The 19,434-nt window shown below is 44.0% G+C and overlaps 2 protein-coding genes across 7 annotated transcripts in view; one reads left to right on the forward strand and one right to left on the reverse strand.

The window, feature by feature from the left end:
- LOC142585512 (uncharacterized) overlaps window positions 1–2,626 on the reverse strand; it is a 36,595-nt gene extending 33,969 nt beyond the window's left edge. For both annotated transcript variants that reach the window (XM_075696306.1, XM_075696305.1), the window contains exons 1-3: window positions 2,499–2,626; window positions 2,066–2,277; window positions 1,462–1,543 (exon numbers count right to left, since the gene is read on the reverse strand). In XM_075696306.1, the coding sequence (XP_075552421.1) occupies window positions 1,462–1,543; window positions 2,066–2,210 (227 nt within the window). In that variant the 5' untranslated portion in view covers window positions 2,211–2,277; window positions 2,499–2,626. The remainder of the gene's footprint in view (window positions 1–1,461; window positions 1,544–2,065; window positions 2,278–2,498) is intronic.
- Window positions 2,627–3,075: 449 nt separating this feature from the next.
- The window catches only part of LOC142585515 (uncharacterized), a 34,391-nt gene continuing 18,032 nt past the window's right edge, over window positions 3,076–19,434 (forward strand). The window contains exons 1-10 of one of the 5 annotated variants that reach the window (XM_075696311.1): window positions 3,077–3,209; window positions 3,463–3,534; window positions 4,388–4,492; window positions 6,314–6,538; window positions 7,174–7,566; window positions 12,047–12,129; window positions 12,336–12,597; window positions 13,636–13,689; window positions 13,781–13,937; window positions 17,318–17,459. In XM_075696311.1, coding sequence (XP_075552426.1) covers window positions 3,125–3,209; window positions 3,463–3,534; window positions 4,388–4,492; window positions 6,314–6,538; window positions 7,174–7,566; window positions 12,047–12,129; window positions 12,336–12,597; window positions 13,636–13,689; window positions 13,781–13,937; window positions 17,318–17,459 — 1,578 coding nt within the window. In that variant the 5' untranslated portion in view covers window positions 3,077–3,124. Of the gene's footprint in view, window positions 3,210–3,462; window positions 3,535–4,387; window positions 4,493–6,313; window positions 6,539–7,173; window positions 7,567–12,046; window positions 12,130–12,335; window positions 12,598–13,635; window positions 13,690–13,780; window positions 13,938–17,317; window positions 17,460–19,434 lie in introns of all 5 variants that reach the window. The other 4 variants (XM_075696312.1, XM_075696314.1, XM_075696315.1 and 1 more) reach the window with 4 other exon arrangements.

Here is a 19,434-nt window from a genome sequence, read left to right on the forward strand (position 1 = left end):
ACGAAAGTGTTATTTGATGCTGAAAAAATAGAAACATTCCATGTGCTCTTGAAATTCTTACACGCTCAGTGCCATGCAACATCACAGGTGTCTTTCAATCACACAATGTTCCGAAATCAAATCTAACTGTGGGATTTAGGATCGCATGAGGAAGTGGGCTGTAAGAGATGCCGCAGTGGCCGGGCTCTGGATTAATTTTGACCAATTAGGGTTCTTTAATCCGTACCTAGCTGTCCAGTAATTCTATCAAGGAAGAATGTTACCGTATATGAAAGGTTACTTTTTATCGAGTTACAATCAAAAGTGCCTGGCATGACAACAATATATGATGCAGAATTGAAAAATATGTCTCAAGCCTCTTGATAATACCACATACCGAGTAGCATACATCATAGCTGAGGTGTACCTCAATCGCATGGCAATTTACACTTCATGCCGGCTGCATCTTCATTTCACATTTTCGCTTTATTTGGGAACAAAAGCCCCATTGGGTTCGAAATTGTGTGTCTGTTCTTTCTTCTTTTACAGCAAGCATTTTAAGAGAGCACACTGGGCAAAGTGATAAATACGTCATGTTGTATCAGCCAACCAATTCACGTGCACACAGCAAAGGCTTTCATAAAAGCTTCCATGCCCTGCCAGTACCTGCAAAAATGTGTGTTGGTTGTCTTAAACATAGGAAAAACATGATACACCTGAAGTGTGAAAATGCTCATGCTACTGCCACACGATTTTTTTTATAACTTGAACACATCTCTCTAAATGTGCAAGAAAGCAGAGACACTCATTTACTAGGCACCAGATCTAACTAAACAAACTTTGCTACATGAAAACAAGACTGAAGAAAGTATGGTTGGTAAAAAGTGAGTAAAACTATGCATTCAGCAGAACTTTTTCTTTAGCAGCGTGTTCATTTTGGGTTGGTTGGTATGTGTTGTCATGCAGCAGGTTTTTTTAATGGTGTGACACAGGATGAACGATGATGATGCATGTAGATTTTTTTGGCCCAAGGGCCAGGGATGGCAAGAGCGCCAAGAAACACAGTATGAAGGAAACAGGATGAAGGAAAGAGGTACAGGACAAAGAGCTGTCATTTGCTTCTTTCATTCGTCCTGTAGTGCGCTGGTAAAAAAAAAAATCTGCTTTGTGACAAGTCTCTTTTTTTTAAAGTAAATTCCAACCTAAATATAAAATTTGAAGAAACTCATTCTAACATTTTGCAGAGGTTTCACATAATTACAATATCCCCAACTTTGAAACAGCATTTGATATTACTACTTTCATCCGGCATTAGATGAACAATTTATTCTGACACACTCTGTAAGAGCTCTGCACTGTCCTATTTATGAGTCCCGCACAACACTAGTACTTATATAACACAAACATTTAAAAGTAAGGCCGAACAAGAACAAGGCACACAGTAATGCATATAAGCAACGAAAGGAAGGACTGAGACCTCACCAGTCATCTCCTGAGATGGGCAGTTTGTTAAGGGCACTGGTAATGGTTGGCACTGAGGCAGTTGTTATTGTATCAGATGGCTCTGAAACATATGCAAGCATAGTTATAGAGATCGGGTTTTAGAACCCGATAACCTTTATGCATGTGAAAGCCAACAACTTTTATAAATGTGAATGTCAAGCAGTCATCGCGACCACTGGATTCAATGAAAGATGAGCGAAATGAGGCGGTACCTCACGGAAACTAAACGCGGAAACTACCTTTTTCTAGTCATTCTTCTTTTTTTTTTCTATACTATAAAATTATTTCACGAATGCTCTGACAGCAAAGCTGGTTAAGCTTTTCAAATGCACTAGGTAGCGCAATTCCTATAATCTCCGCTTGTTCGCGGATCGTTCTTGCTCGTAGGAACTAAACTTTAAGTTCTCTATTTAAAAGAATTAAATGAAAGCAGTTAAAAAAGAAATAGAAAATGACCAGTAAATGCGAAAGAGGAAAGCACACAATTTCACACCGAAGAGAACTGATAGGTCGTGTAATTCGAAATTCACGGAGCTAAAATAAATGAAAAGTCAGCAGTGATGTTATAAAGGTTTCCACATACCTTGAGCTTCCAATGCTCTGAGCAGTTTTTGTAACTGGGCTTTGGTGAGCGTGATTACATCCTCCGAGCCCGCGGGTGCTTTGGAAACCCAGTGGTTTGGCTCCGATGACGGGAACTGATTCCGAGACTCATTTCCTGGAATCATGCTCTCCCTAAACGAAAGCTCGTCAACTCAGCAGAAGGTACTCCAAACTCCAAATCTCGCAAAGGAACTGCACAAGAACATCGTAAAGGCATTCGGTGTGCGAAAGTGACAAAACAACGATTAACAATATCAGCGGTAAAGCGCAACGGGGAGCAAGCTGTCAAAAAAAAAGTTTGAACAGGGTCAACACCATGACAACGGTTCCACTGGCCGACTAAACAATCCCCGCGATGTCCTTTCGCAAGCGCACGATGCGTGGCGAAGGCAAAGGGATAAAAACATACGCACAATCAAGGACAAGCCAGGAGGGCTGAACATAAAAGGCATTCCTTCGCCAGCTATTTTGCGCGTATCAATACATGAAGCCGACGACGCTGAAACAACACAAACAACAAACGCATTAAACATATGTAGTGCTCGCGCCTCGAAAATTGAAATGATACCAGACTCCGCCGACAAGCGCTAGTTTCGTTTACGGCTAATGGCCATATTTGAGAGTGTGTATACAAAAAGCCACAAATAATAAACCAACTAAAACACACTATTAACAATAATACAAGAAGAAATTAGATAGGCCATTAGTTTTACAAGTGCGTACTTTGCTATGCCACCAGAACCGAAACTGAACATGTACGTTGATTTAATAAATATTATTTGTTAATGTGCTTTCAGTGTCTAAAAAGCTTATTGATGCTAATATACTAACTTTTGTTTAAGAAATACCAGCTAATTTTAGTTTTACTAGCCTTTAAACATTAAAAAAAAAAAGCTCACGTTTTACTAAATTACCGAGAGATGGCAGTACATAACCACCAATAAACCGTTTGCTGGGTTGTGACGTCATTATACAATGTTTTCATCTGTTTTCATCAGCGGCAAGAAAAAAGAGCAAAAAAATACCAGATCTTCACAAAATGGCGGCACCTAATAGTGTGTCGGCTACCGAAGGGCAGTCATGGAATTCTTGGGCCGAAACTATCGGCTTCAGGAGTCCAGAAAGTGAGTAGAACTGATTGTTCTTCCTCCCGCTTTCTTTGATAATGCGTGTGACAAGTGATGGCGGACCGCCTTTGGCTGCGGACAGCAGCAGAGAGGCTCCCTGACACAAGCTAAGACTAAACGAATAATAACAAGCACCGCTGACACAGTTACATACGTACTTCTTATTTTAGCGTGTCGCATCTTTTCTTTTGATAACGGTTTCTAACGTCACGCCTTGAGACGAGCATTAATGGGATACTCTGCTTTTCAGCAGACGAAGAAGCCGATACAGAGGCAGAGACAGCGAAAAGAGAAAGCGATGCCATGAAATTAAGAAAAGAGGGTAAGAAAACCTCGTCCACGTATTCTTGTTCCTTTCTAACTTTTTCACCGTCTTTACTCTGACATGTGTGGTCAATGAGCATGACTGTCGACGCGTTCAGTGCACTTTCGAACGCTGTACGACGCGCGAACCGAACAGTGCTGGCCGGACGAGCGCTCATGTTTTGGTGCGCCGTTCGTGTGAGGCTCGTGGTTGTTCGCGATGAAAACAAGCCCTCCCCCGTAACTCGCTTTCCGTTCGGATCATACTGACTGCCGGCTGACGATTCGAACTGATTGCACGTTTCGAAAAAAGCCGTTGTCTGCGCCGCGTTCTGCACAATTCGGCCTGGCCCTCCGACAAACTGTGACCTTCAAGGAGCGAGCAAGCTGCTCTGCTCCGAACGGCTGCTGCTGCGTGCTAAGCTTCGTGTCTCGCTTCGCCTCCGTTCAGGAAGCGCAAAATTGGGGAGGGTGGCGGATAACGGAGACGTTTCGCCTCCGTTGCTCCCGATGCACTCGCGGATTCCTTGCTTTTGTCGCGACTCTTTCCACAGTTGCGTTACAAAAGTGATCGCCGATGTGTCCGTGCTGCGCGCGTGGTGTGGTTACGTTCGGAGCTAGCCTCCGTCGCACCCCTCAATAGCGCGTCGCGCAACCGTAGTCATGTGGCGCTTGCCTCTTTTCCCCGTTCCGATGCTTCTGCATGCGTTCCGAAACAAGTGAGCGTTTCGTATGTTTTGATGCATTTGCTTATACGGTGGCGGATTGTTCTTCCAGCTCTTCTTTTTCTTTTTTTTTTTTATTACCTCCGCTGTTACCCGAATGGTGACGTGACGGACGAAAATGGGCGTTTGCGGTGCATTCTGTTTCAGATATGGAACTTTTCGGATTTTGTCCAGCGTGGGATGATTTCTATTTAGTTGTGTGTGAAATATGTAACCAAGTCACAAAACCACAGGCTCTGCGAAATCACTTGGGTATGTTGTTCTTTCTTTCTTGTTCAATGAAGTAACCATAACGCACTGAATATAAGCACATATGATCATTTTCAACAGTGAATGTTTGAAAAAGAAATGTTGCTTTTTCTAGAGTAAATATTTTGCTGTGATATTAGTTGTGAATTGCTGTAAGCTGTCTACTGTTTGCATGGCTCAAAGCCGTTTAGATGTGCACTTGTGTCCTCCTTTTGTTGTCGATGATAATGTGCTGCTTGCAACTTGAAAGCACAATGCGTGCTCGCTCAAAAAATGATGCCCAGTATTGTTGCCACTACTTGTCCGTAACTAGCAGAACCTGATGGTTGATGTTTTTGTGCATTTAGCTGTGTTATGTCAAAGATCGTGGCATTTCGCTAGTAGGTAAAAGGTGAAACACTTTTTCGCTGTTGCCTTTTTAAAAATTTTCAGCCTTTAATTTGTTGGCTCAGAACATGAGACTGTGAAATGGTGTCCACATTGCTAATATGAGGCATTCTTGAACGAAAGTAGCTTTTGTGTGGTTATCAGTGTAATGTCGCCTGTTATGCAGCTGCTGCCACGATGTTGCACAATGCTTGCATACCAGCTGTGTGGGATGCACACGACGTGTAGTAAATTTCCAGCACTAAAAAAATTTTTTTTTAATGCTGCAACCTGTAAAGATATGAAAGGCACTACAATAATTTTTTAAATATTTTCTTAGCCTCACCTACATGAAATTTTGTAATCGTGTTGATCTGCCGTTGCATATACGAGTTATTTGTCCTATGGAATGTTCATTATCAGCCAGGTTTATTTCCTGAAAAGCTAGTCTGTAAGTAAAATCATGTTCAGTTCACAGAAACAGCTTTCTTTTTGTGAGCAAATAATAAGTTGCTTATTCAGAGGAAATGATGCGAGTTCTCTGCTGCTTAGAAATTTTTACATTTCTTCAGTAAAATTAGCTTGTGGTTTTAACAGCATGCAAAGTGCCAGTGAATGACGTTAGCTTCAACAAAAAGCATTCAAAAAAGACCTTAACTCTTGTGGCTGAATTTACTTAGCTTGTCGTCAACAACCTGCCAACATAAATAATGTGTTTTTATATAACATGATTTCGGATGTGATGATAAACATTTTTTACATCATTCTGTTGTCACACCAATTATTTTGTATTCTGACACAATCCTAATTTAAATACCAGCTAACGTTTTAAAAAAACAAGTTAGAGAGATTGAGAATAGGCATGTGCCTAGATACTCCTGTGTTCTGCACTCCTGAAGCTGATAGCTTCAGCCAAAAAAATTGACTGTCCTTCAGTAGCCAACACACCATGTTCATTTTACTCAATGTAACACACAGGTGCACTTGTTTTCCAACTAGTGTGAAATGTAATTAACTCTAAGTGGCCCTGCCAGCGCCATGGTGGCAGTTGTCCTTACTGCTTTCCCTCTGTACTTCAGTTCTAGGCAGCATTGAGGGGATTACAGAGGAGAATGCCGTTGGTGCATTTTTTATTTTACTTATGGGGAAGTTAAGGGGGAGGAGGGACTGAGCCTCGTGAACCCCAATTCTATAAACTTATTTTTTTTTATTCTCACCTCCTTTCCTTTTGCCTAAAGGGCTAAGCAGGTCTGTCGTGATTTAAACCAAACATGTTTCTTTTGCCTTAGTTAACCTTCAACCTGCTTAAGAACACAACTACCAAAATAGTGAAATTTGTCGTTATATTGGTCTATTGCACACATCTTCAGTTTCATTTCCTTGTTGCATAAATCCTTTCCTTCTTGCCATGCATTGAGAGCTGTGTGTGACCCCGCTTTGTGCCTTGTGGCCCTTCAGAGCAGCGGCATGGGAGCATTGGCACGTTTGGTCGAAGCGACCACACTGCTGACCCGTCCGTGCTCCACCCGGCGGGTGGAGGGAAGTCGTCGGGGCACAGCTCCTCGTCTTCATCGTCGTCATCATCGTCGTCAACATCATCGTCTTCCGCACCACGACACTCGAGCGGGCCTGCCGGGCGCCCGTCGTCAACAGCAAAGGCTCCATCTGGGTCTTCACTGTCAGGTATGCGTTCTTGGTTGCAAGGATTTTTCGCTATTTCTGGATGAATTAAACTGTGCACAGGCTGTACAGAAAGTCATATCGGGAAGCTTCTGCACTTTTACCAATGCATGCCTGTGTACTTTCCCGAATTTTTCATAGCATTTCCAAATTTGGACTTGTTTTGTGATTGTACAAATGCCGCATCAAGCTTCATGGAAAATAAATCCTGTTTGTAAAAATGTTCCACTCTAAGGTCCCTGAACCTTCCGTTGGAGCCCTTCTTATAAAAGAACACAAGAGGAGGTACTTGCTTCGAGCAAATTTATACAGACAATTTTCTAAAGCAGCTGAAATCATTAGCAACAGCAGAGCTGCTGAAAAGTCACTGTAATCTAAGAGCAATGGGACCAACCAAGTCGAGAAGCCCAATCGATTCCAGCCAAACGCGAGCCGTTGTGTTCCAGCCTGCGAAAACCTAATTATGCATCTTCCTCATTACAGTAGGAGGAACATTTCCAGGAGGCCAGGTATACATTAATACATTGCTCACCCTTTGGATGAATAATAAAGTAAAATGGGTGCAAATCACCACTGCATTCAGTATTTTGGTCATTTCAGACCTCATCCAGTTTTTGACAAAGCACACATCTATGCAGGGAGGCATAGCAGTGCGGTGGAAAGGCTAAAACGCAACAACCACACGCTGGCCCCCGTTGTCCGGGTGGAGCGAATGCCGCTTCCACGACAGCCCGAAGCCATGGCCGTTCGCAACAGCTCGCCAGGGCGTGAAAAGGAATTGCCTTCACCTCAGCAGCCACCGCCTTTAACCCCTGGAGGACTGGGACTGCTGTCTGGGCCGGGGCCAGGGCAGGCCAATCACATAACACCCGACGCAAGCACCAGCAGCACGTCAGCAATGGCCCCTGTGACGACTCCTGCTGCGACACCTACTCCCATCAGGAAGACACCTTCCAGTGGTTCCACAGCGAGCACCAGTTCATCTCTTGGAAAGAAAATGCAGCGGGAGAGAAAACTGCTGCCTTGCAAAGGTGCGAGTCCTCTCTCTTGAAGGTTGTTACAAAGGAATTGACTCCTACATGTTCTTTGGAATTCTTGCCGAGAGGTTGAACTTAGAAATATCAGATTAACCCCTTCAGTGCCAATTAATCTTGTCCATTTAAGAAAATTAGTTCAACCAATTTTTCTTGCATCTTCAGGCTAGTGAAAAACTTGCAGGTGCAGAACACATTGAGAATTCACCAATTCGTCAGCGAGTTTTGCTAAATTTACAAAATGTGGGGTTCATGCGCATTCTGCAGGAACATCAAACACAGGAGCATCCACTATTTCTTGCCTCGCATATTTAGGAAGCACCCATTCATCAGTGCTCTTGCTTTTGATGCACTATCTTGGCACACACATTTGTATTGCGTACACAGTGCCTGAAGGTGTTAAAAGGGCACTAAAGATCAACACCCAATTAGTTCAGACTACTGAAGTATTCTTTCTGAACTTTATTTTGGTTTATTTGTTAAGCAAATGTAGATATTCACTAAGAAGGTTGAAGTTATTGTCCTTGAATTTGGCATGGAATCCTCACTGCTGGTACAGCAGTGTGTGTCACAAATTACTGAGTCCCAGAAACTTCCAAGGTTAGTCTTTTGTTCCTTTAGAATGCAGTGCAGTTCTTGAAGAGATAAGCATTTCACTACATCTTAGTCAACACAAAAGATATGACATTGCAGTGGCCGATTGTGAGAACTCGAGCCACGTGTCCTTGGTTCTTGAGTATTTTATGGCACCCCGTCTCCTCTTACAGCAAGATTAACCGGTTTACTATTGCAGAAGTATTGTTTGCCAATACACATTATTGTCACTCCTTAGGCTGGTAGATTATATTAGTGCAACTGCAATTAGGTCAGCATTACCATGAGCAGAGGTGTTTGTAAGCCATAAAGGACTCAGGAAAGAGGGATGACATCATCACCGCGAAATTCATCCACTAACTTTCTGTGACATCATAAATTTTGACAGGATCTGGTAGATACTAATCTAACATTATAGTGATAAAAAAATTATTTCATTGCATTAAAAAATTTTAAACATTTCATGACAACTTATGGGCTTTTTTTATCCCTACAAATAGTAAATCTAGAACATGTAATCGCTGGTGTGAATGTCACAACTGAGATGTTAGGCCATAAATGTAAAGAAATGACAAGCTTAACTGGCCAATAATTATTCTTCCTTTGCTTTAGAAGTGCGAACAGTTTTGGAAGAGTAATAGGCCATGGGTAATGTTTTCTCATCTTGATTTATACTGAGCATCCACATGTTTTAAATAATTTAATCTTTATTGTCCTTTTAACAATTTACCTAGCTGGTTTTGGAGCATGCCGCCCACCACAGTCTTGCTGCAAACTTAGTTCACAAAACATAATTGTTATGCATAACTTATGATTTGTGGGAAAATGCTTATATGATCGATTTACATTTTTATCGCAGTGCACATCGTACCTTTTCACGTCGTACAAGTAGGTACCCTCAAATACAGTATTTACTCGAATCTAGGCTGGCCCCGATTCCAATCCGACCCCCGAAGACATAAAAAATTTTAAAAAGTTACCTCGAATGTAGGCTGAACAAAAAAGGGAGGACAGTGTTCACAAAATGAAAACAGTATTCATTTAAAATGAACATGCCGAGCTCACTCTACGTTATCATCACTGCTTGCCTACAAGTCTAGCCTTGCAGTGGAGACTGTGCATCTGCATTCCTTTTTTCATGTGCATAGCGATTGCATAGTGTTGTGGGACAGTAGCTGGATATGCTGAAAAGTGATTTCAAACCCTTTTGTATATGTAAAAAAATGGAAAAATGTTGTCAGCCAAACTTCGATAGGTTTGCACAAAGGAGAAATTGTTTCCAGGGGTAATGATTTCTCAGCGCTGTTTATTTTGAGCATCCACATACAAGTCATGGCACATGTATGAGGGTCATTCATAAAGTTTGTACTATTGCCATGAAGGAATGAACATTAAGTGGTTAAACTTTGTTGGGAGTCTAATCTTTCTCTGAATATCCTCTCCCCAAGACCACATACCTATGCCAGCAACAGATGAGTTGCCGCAGACCATCACTGTAGGACTTCTTATTTTGAGAGTTCACGGGGAGCTGCACGAGTTAGCACTTCCTCGTCGTTCTGGAAAATCTTCCCGCAGAGATGGCTCTTCTTGCAAGGGGAAAGAAATCATTGGGTGCTAGGTTGGGTGAATGTGAGGGCTGGGGCAAATTTTCATAGCCTAAGGGTACCGTGTGTGTCACCGTAACCTGGTCCGAGTGAGCCAGTGCATTGTCGTGGAGCAGAAGGACTTCTTTTTTTAGCTTTCCTCTGTGCTTTGCCTTGATGTCGTCTCACAACTTGATGAAACACTAACAATAGTAACTTCCTGTGATGGTTTGGTCAGAAGTGCACCTCAACAGTCCCAGAGCATGCTCAGCATGACCTTTCCTGATAATGGCACAGCCTTGGCCTTTTTTGGTCGGGCGAATTCAGATACTTCTACTATTTGCTTTGTGATCTTGTTTCTGGGGCATGTGGGGATAGAGGAATGCGCCGGCACCATTGTACGGGTGCATTCACCTGTTCTGCCATCCCTATGCCCCACCCACTTCCCACTCGCAACTGGTTGTCAGCGGAGGCACCCCACTCTATGATTTGTAGTGAGGCGGGGTGTTGATATTACGATGCGGCCGGCTCTCAGCGAGAGTGAGTCTCTTACCTCCGCGACCTCACTGGGTACCTACATGCTCCCTCTTGTCTACTGACACCTTTGTGACTAGGACTTGAGCACAAGGTACCTTTGCCCATGCAGGGAGCGCATATTTTGTGTTGATCTTGTCTGGATGCTAAGCCAAAGAACGGGTGCCTAGTGCTCGCGTGAGGTCATACCATGCCGAGCCGCACTTATCGGAGGCCCAAGCCAAAGCAGGTTGCCCGAGCTCCTTCAAGTTGCCCATTGATTATCGCAGGATAAAGTAGCACAGCCGCTGGTACTTTGCCTGGTGGCGCATGTCTCAGCTTGAGCCTGTGCTCTTGCAGCGACGTGCTATAGGCACCCCTGTCTATATTTTTGCCCTTGATGGGGACCCCTTTGGTTCCTATGCCGCCCCGGGGCCGGACATTTGTGCAGTGTTTGGTGCCACTGGAGACATAGACGGTTTCCATTAACTCAGGGCAATACTGTGTGCTATTGTGCGCCGCTCGGTAGCCCCTTGCTGCCTGAGCTCGCGGCAGCAGCTCTCCAAACTCGAACTCATGGTGGTCGGTACTCCTGTGAGACCCTAAGACCCCACAAGCATAATGGTGCACCCGACATACATCCATAGTGATGAGGCGTTTAAAAAAGCCTCTCAAAGTTTTAACGTTCCTGCTGCTGCTTCCTTTCACAAGTCTTTTTGCATTGGCATCAGTAACCTAGAAGCCGAGCTTGTGGCAACCTCTGTCATCATGTACAGGTTCTTTTGAAGGATTTTGTGCACTGAGCCTACACTGTTGCTGAACTATTTGTTCAACAGTGATCCACCAGTTCTAGGGAACACTGGGGCCTCCGCTTGGGCCATTATTTGGGGTTCATCATCAAGCAACAACGGGCCACTCCACCCTTCATTGTCCAGGCTTGTTTGGCCGTACTGAAATCATCTGCTCCATTTCACAACCATTTCACGAGCTGAGGCATTCACACACCACCACCAGCTCAGTGTGGATCTCCTTGCAATTGTGCCCTTTCAAGCGGAGAAAGCGGATCACTGCTCATGCTTCATCCTTCCTGATGGACGCTTCAATTTCGTTTGGATGCCATAGCTGTGTTCTGCAGTAGATATAGAATGCAACTTTTATATTTCACTAAAGCTAGAGAGACATGTGCTCGTTTGATGCCTGTCATGTGTACCTGTTGCAAATTTATGGTGCCAATAATATGAACTTCATGAACATCCCTCCTACTTCTGCACTTTCTTTTAGTTTTTCACGCTGACAAACCTTCAGCCTATGTGGTGGGGAGCCGTGTTGTTTGGCAGGGAATTGTTTTTTTACCAGGGGTGATATTTAATGAAGTGTTTGTCTGTGTTAGTTGTAGAAGCTCTTATTTTGTGTTTTGACACTTGGAAAAACCTTACTGATAGCTTTCTACAGCATTTGTTTGTGTGCAGCTACAGTGCTGAACGCAACTGAATATTGTATTTACTGACTGCATGGTAGACTGCTTCAGTGTGAACACTTCTAAACTGAACCCTGTGATAAGCTGTGTAGTTTGGGAACCTTCATCTGGATATACACTTATCCAGTTCACATCTGTTGATTCAAATTTTGATAAGGTAAACAGTCTCAAAGTTCCCTTGTTCTCTTAATTGTAGTCTACTGTACGTTGTACATGTAGTAGAAAGAGACTTGTTTGCCTTATTATTTTTTTTTTATAAGAATTCAATCACCTAGTGACGTGCCTCCAATGTTTGTTTTTCTATCCTCAGATCGTGAGTATGACCCAAACAAGCACTGTGGTGTCCTTATTGGAGACAGTGGGAAGCCATGCACACGCTCCCTCACTTGCAAAGTGAGTGCTCATGTATACCATGGTTTAAGCTCCTGTGTGTGTGTGCAGCATCACAAATGGCATCATACTTGTTTTATTTGTTATTGAGCTGCATACTTAACACCTTACCTTGTTGCAACTGTCTAACCACATGGGGTCTTGCTGCTTTATTCTCTTTCAGGACTAGGCCATTGTGTAATCTTCTTTTTTTTTTCTTTTACTTGCAGACTCACTCCTTGACGTTACGCCGAGCTGTTGCAGGGCGCCGCAAGAACTTCGACGAGCTTCTGATAGAGCACCGAGCCACAAAAGAAGCAGCACTTAATGCCAGCAAATCAGCACATCCGCCATCGTCATCCACTAGTTCAGTAACCGATGGAGTTGCCGCATCACCCGCACCATCACCACTGTCATCTCATCATGCCGGTGGCCCATCATCCACCAACGTGGCAGCATCTTCTGCCGGCAAACACGGATGCCCCAGTGAATGTGAGTTGTGTTACATTTCCGAAGTATACTTGCTCTAGCAGTGCTAAACTCCGGTTCTTTCTAGTGCATCTTTCTGGTTCTAAGATTTCGCAATGGCACCAAGGAACCTTACTGACTTTTGATAAAGAGTCCAGAAACTCTCGTTCTTACCTTCCTGCCTACAGAATGCACAACGTAGTACTACTACAAGGCTGGAATGAAATGTGAACAGCAAAGCTCACAGCTTTCAGTATGCAGTGTGTGATCTGAAAGTGGTTGCGATAGACCACTGTTTACGCACAATTAAATGAAAAGGTTCATGAGGGCTTCCCGCCCTTTTTCTGACGTTATTGGCAATTACTTGGCTTACCAGCATTTTGTTAGCATGCCAGTGGAGCACTGCATACTTCTGCTTGCATGCATTGCTCGGCGCTGGACATAAGCAGAAAGGAATTGTTAGTTCTCTCTTTCTTTCCTTTTGTTTTATTTAGGTGGAACCTGTTGGTTGGGGTACCCATGTCTAGTGATGCACACTCTACGCTTGCAGCCCTTGCATTCTTTTGCTAGCATTCTAATGAAACGGTATCAAATGTTGTGGTGACGAGGAGCACAAAAGTAAATGCCGCCTTTAGTAAACACTTCAACAAGTCGACCAACCTACAGGAAGCGATGCCTTGTAAATTAACTGCACCCATACAACACTTTTCTGCTGCCATGGTTAGATTGTTCACATTTCATTTTTGCGTGACACAGTGTGCATGTTGTCAAGAAATAAAATAGTTGCTGATCACGATACACTCACGGAGTACATTACTCAGGAATATAATTCAGAACAATTATCTATTACATACCCAAAGTTGTAGATTATAGAGTAAATATAGGAAATCTTTAGTGTAATGCCGGCTGGATGGAACATTACTTACCATTTGAACGTTCTGATTGTGCTGTCCTGGACTTATGGGTGAAACAGCAGGACAAAGCACTCTGACTGAGCCTCTTAACGACAGTTCCCACCATATTGTGCGCGAATTCTGAGAAAAACATGTGAACATTTTTAAGGTACACCTTGGAGCTTGGCCTTTTTGCCAAGTGTCAGCATTCTGGGAAATCCATGTAAGCATTGAAGAAATTGTGGTACCCATCTATTCCCAAGTCTTAGTGGACTTGTTTCCATAGTTTGACGAATTTTCATTCCTGCCTGCAGCTCTGCCAGGCAACAGGACATCTGGGGGTTCAGGGCATTTGCTTGTACGAGCCCCAAGCAGTGGTTCCAAGCAGACTGTGTTGTCCAGAGGGTCCAGTACAGCTGCCTCCTCCTCCTCAGCTGGAGCCACTGCCAAGCAGGACCAGCACACAAAAAGGTTTGTGCATTTTGGACTGTGACCGAACCTCAGCTCTGCTCAGCAACTGAAATTGTATCACTACACAAATATGGCCATTTTCAAATTACATGCACTTGCTTTCTCAGCATTTTAAGTTGCCCACTGCGCATGTGTGAAGCTGCGCTTCTGCATGCTTGCACATGCAACCATGGCACGTGTCGCCGCAAGGCTGTCACCATATGTAGGTACTATCGCATGACGATTGTGGGACACTGGGTTATTGGCAGCAGAGACGTGACACTCGAGGTTTGAGGTGGAAAGGTAGAACAGTGGACTATCACTGTGCAAGAAAAAGGCACTAGCATAGATTTTTGTTGTCAGATCAAAGTTTGCCTGTAATAAACTCATCATTAGATACGTCTGTATTTAGTGTTTGCTACAGCATGCTGATGGGCAAATTAGTCACCAAATGTTGAACCTACCATTAAGGCCCAGTGGCTGTGGTGTCCTTGATGAGTTCCGTTGCTGAGGTGGAAGTGAACTCACTTCACGGACATGCTTGCTGCATTACTGTGAACTGGTGGACTGCAAGGACGCACATCTACAAGGGTACATGCACATACAAAGGAACCCAGCTGGTCAAAATTATTCTACTATAGCACCCATCATAGCCCATTTTGAAGCTTTGGAAAAATAAAACCCCGACAATCAATCAGACTTTAATCTTGCAGTCCTGTCAACTTGGAAAGTGATCGCAGAGAAGAGGGTATAGCTTCCTCCAATTTTTGTTCCGTTCATGTGCGTGTCATTTACTTTTCATGTTTGACTGCACGATTCAAGAGTGGTCACAACTGTACACTCAATTTCTCTCTCTCTCTCTGTTTTTCTTTATTTGATTTGAATCGATAGCCGAAGTCGTGCATCCCATGCTGTGGTTTCGTTGTTTAGAAGACTTAAAAGTTTACTTTCAACTGTTGGGCAAAAGGGCCATAATCATCGAAACAAGGGTTCATTTCTAAAGAAGTGCAGTTTGTCTGATCAGGTGGACAAGGTGAAGTTGCATGCAGCTGTATTTCGAGTCAAGTACATCACTGATGGATGGCTCATGCAAATAATTTAGTATTTGTGGAGCTACGATGGCACCTCGTAAGGTATAAGGGTCAAAGACATGCATCCAACTTCAAGTTATCTGTTTGCGTTGAGTCGACTTGCAACAGGTGAGTGCGTATAGTGCAGCAATTCAGTGTAGCAATTTTTTTCTTTCTGGTCTGTACAGTCAAATCTTGTTACTACGGGCCCCACATTAATGAATTTCTTAAATTTAACGAGTGTTTTAAATATCCCCGCCAGATTGCCTACATTTTCAATGTAAAAAATAATTCAGAACTACGAATTTCAATACAGCATATGTTTCAGAATAGCACACATAGTTTATTTTCCCCTTTATAACCGAGGAACATCAGTATTACAAATTCGGCTAAAAGTAACAGCGCTGCAACTCTCGCATGGAACAGAAACTGCGAGTGCAGTAGCTATCATCACCATCTTGAGTGCCAACTGCTCCACCACAAACTTCACCAAGAACTTCACGACAAAGGTTTGGCGATTTTCACGCGAGATCCAACAATGAATGCAGCTAGCGACCATGCCAAGAAGAAGCGAAAGCAGTTTTCGCTGCAGGACATTTTGGACGTATTGCAGGACATCGGCGTGTGCAGACATCGTGGCATTGCCCCATCAACTGTCACAACCATTTTGAAAGACCGAGACAAGACTGTCAAGCTTCACCGAGAATCACAACTCACTCCTACGAGGAAATGGCTGCGACTCGGAAACTGTCAAAATGTGGACCAAGGTGTTCGCACGTGGCTCAAGGATGCCAGACTGCAAAACGTCCATGTGCCTGGCCCAATGCTCCAAGAAAAAGCCAACGAATGTGCCGATGCACTTGAAATAACTGGGTTCGATGCCAGTGCTGGTGGGCTTTTTCGTTTCGGCCAAAAGAATGGAATACTTGGCAGGTACTCGCAGGCAAGGAAAAGACTGCTGACAGAGAAGGCACGGATTCCTGGCGCAATGATCGTTTTCTAGAGGTGTCTGACTCGTACTCTGAACACTATATTTTTAACGCAGATGAGACCGCATGTTTTTATTGGCTCCTTCCAGTCCGGACGATGCACTTCAAAGGGCAGCAGTGTAAAGAAAGGAAGAAGTTGCACCTTCGCGTGACAGTCCTGTCCTGGCAACGGGCATGAAGAAAATTAAACCTCTCGTGATCGGCAAGTACGCGAAGCCTCGCTGCATGACAAACATCATGTCGTTACCGTACGACTACCACGTCAGCAAATGAGCCTGGATGACGAGAGAACTCTTGTCCAAATGGCTCATCAAACTCGACGACCAAATGAGGAGGCATGACCGAAGAATTTTACTGGTTGTCGACAACTGCTCTGCTCACACTGTGAATGTTCACTTGATGCACACTCGCTTGGAGTTTCTGCCGCCAGACGACACCTCCTTGCTGCAACCCCGAGACCAGGACATTATAAAGAGTGGGAAAGCAGAATTTCGTAAGCGCTTTCTGCAGTGGTTGATTATCAACCTCCGCCTAAAGCAGCCAACTGTAATCAATATTCGTCAGGCAGCGGAAATGCTCACAGAAGCTTGGTGGAACTTGAAGGCGTCCGCCATTAGCAACTGCTGGCGAAAAGCAGGGCTTGTCAAAGTGCCTGTGCAGCTTGAAGATAACCTGGAGGTGACCGACAACCCACGAGACTTGTGGACCGAGGTTGCGGAACTGCTGCCCGCCGTCTCTTCCTTCAACGACTATGTGGAGAGCAACAGCGCAACAATAACGGCGGCGGACCTGACAACCGACGAGATTGTTTACTGCATTCGCTACATCTCCAGTTCACCAAACACAAAAGGTGAGATTGTGTCGAACATTGATGTTTTAGTGCACATGAACAAAGTGCGCCTTCATCGCTCAGAGCAGTGACGTACCTGATGAGGTATTGCGCAAAGTGGAAGATGTAGACGCATTCCTAATCGACTGTGCATGCTGCATGCGCTTAAAGTCGCTGATTTCTTCAAATAAAGCAGCTTTGAAGTGAGTGAAACATTTTTATTTGAGGGTATGCTTGCCATCACATGCGTCTACTACCAAGGTATGTCATTTTTATTCCTGAGTTTGTCCACTGGCTTATAACTGCAAGTGTTTCATTACAACAATATTTCAAAATAACAAACAATTTTTGCCTGTCCAGTGCAATTTGTTATATCAAGATTTGACTGTATACCCTGTCACCTTATGTTCTCTCTGACCATGGAACGATGCTTTGGTCTTTTGCAGTTGTCAGCTTTGACCGAACGATTGTCAGAAGCTCATACATTTCACGCCGTTTTCTTTTTTGCATCAGCACTCCTATGGACACAACACCTGCTGTACAGGCAAGTACCCAGCCGGCCGGTAGCAGCTCTACGAGCTCTGGAAGCACAGGGCGCCAAAGGCCTGACCATAGCAATGATCCATATGTCTTGCACCACCCAAGGCCAGCAGCTGTAAGTTGGATTCAAGAGCTCTGCTTGCCTGGCTGTTCCTTGCCTTTAGTTTTGCATGCATTAGAAAAGTAATTAGAAAGCTTAGAAAAGCATTGTGCCTGAGAGTACTACAGACTCTTCCTCTGTAATTGCAAGCCGCACTGTTGACCACACTGCATTGTTATAGCTCGATGTCGTAACTTTCATGAACAGTTACAAAAGCACAGAGAAGTGAAGGCCGGCGCACAGGTAACTGTGCTCTACCCAGTGACTATGGGTACTGCACAGGTCGTTACAGTAGCCCAGTGGCCATGGCATTGTCTTGCTAAGCTCGAACTCACGGGTTTGATCCTGGCCATGGCAGCCACATTCCAGTAGAGGCAGAATGAAGAAACACTTGTGTACTGCACGTTGGGTGCATATTAAAGAATCCATGGTGGTCAAAATTAATCCAGAACCCCCACTACAGTGTGTCTCATAATCAAATCGAGGTTGTGGCAGTAAAACCCTTGAATTCTTTTTTCCTTTTTTCCTTTAGCTAACTGTGCCTAGCCTGGTCTCTTTCTAGTCTGTATCTGGAACAGGCAAGGCCTGATACAGTCGAGTCTCAATATATTGAACAGCACGGTGATTGCAAAATAGTTCAATATAGCCAGAATTCGATATATAAAATCATGTAAAAGACACATAAAGAACTTGCCCAAATCAATCAACGAATAAATCATTCTGCAGTAAGTACTCACATAAAGCTTCACACTAAGTATTTATTTCTTTGGCTGAAAGTACCGCAGCATTGTAGCCTGCTTCTTATTTGCAGCCGCGTGCTTAACCATGGTGTCCTCAACATAGTCTAGACGATCCACAAGCAATAGGCTGGTGCCTTCTATTGCGCCGAAGTATTGGCATAGAAGGGCCAAAGCAGCTACACCCTCAGTTGAAGTTGGGAGCGGGGCAAAATCCATGCTTGCAGGATCAACCTCGGCAGGATCTTCGTTTGGCCGCTAATTTCACTGCAATCTCCATGTCTGTCAATCAAAGGATTTTGAAACACTGTCAGTAACAAAGTATTAAGTAACGTCTGCCATGGGATCTATGAGTTAGCCCAGTGAATGTGTGCGTCTATGTGGAAGCAAACCTTCATTTCTCATGAGGTGTGGCAGGCGCAGAGCGCGGCACTGAGGAGGAGTCAGTGTGGCAAATGCAATGCGTCATTGACGTTGTTGAATTAGCCAAACCGCCACTTGCGTATGCCGCTGTGTTCAGATGGCACCCTCTGCGAAATCGATGTGTGCAGCTATAGTGTGCAGCAGTTGGGAACAGCCGTCGCACCACCGCAATCTTCGACGGTGTTGCGGGAAAGCGTGTCGCCTTTCAACAGAGCACACGTGGTCTTGGGTGGCGGAGTTGATATACCCATTTTACCTCCGACCCCGTTCTAAATAAAAAAATAAACAATGCATGTGATTTTCCAGGTGATGTAGAAAGTGGTTCAATATATCTGTGTTCCCTATATCGAGGTTGGACTGTACTCACATTCGTGAGGGTTTATGCCCATGCACTCCGGGACGCAAAAAGGCAGTGCTGCCCATGTCGCAATGGTTGGCATGGCTTTCTATGACGATCATTTTAAGCATGAAATGCTTTTAGCTTCCATTGTCGGCGACCTTCAAGTGACCTTGAGCCAAAAGCCAGAGCCGTTATCCGGGCACTCAAACAAGAACATGCAGGCAAGTTGCGAGAACAAAATGAGATCATCCGGGTAACCAATCAAGATTGCATTACATACTCTTGTTAATTCTCAAACAGATTACAATAAAATATTGCTGCCTTGTTCTAAATGTTTGTTCACAATATTACTCAAGCTGCAACTTCTAGTATGGGGAAATTTTGTCATATCCAATAGCAACATTCAAAAGGCAGATACAGGGCATTAAACTTGATTGTCATCCTTTGGCCCTGAGGCAGAGTTGCCTGTGCTCTTATCAACGCCAGAGGT

The sequence above is a fragment of the Dermacentor variabilis genome, chromosome 6 (genome assembly GCF_050947875.1).
Source record: "Dermacentor variabilis isolate Ectoservices chromosome 6, ASM5094787v1, whole genome shotgun sequence".
In the NCBI taxonomy this organism is placed as follows: Eukaryota; Metazoa; Arthropoda; class Arachnida; order Ixodida; family Ixodidae; genus Dermacentor; species Dermacentor variabilis.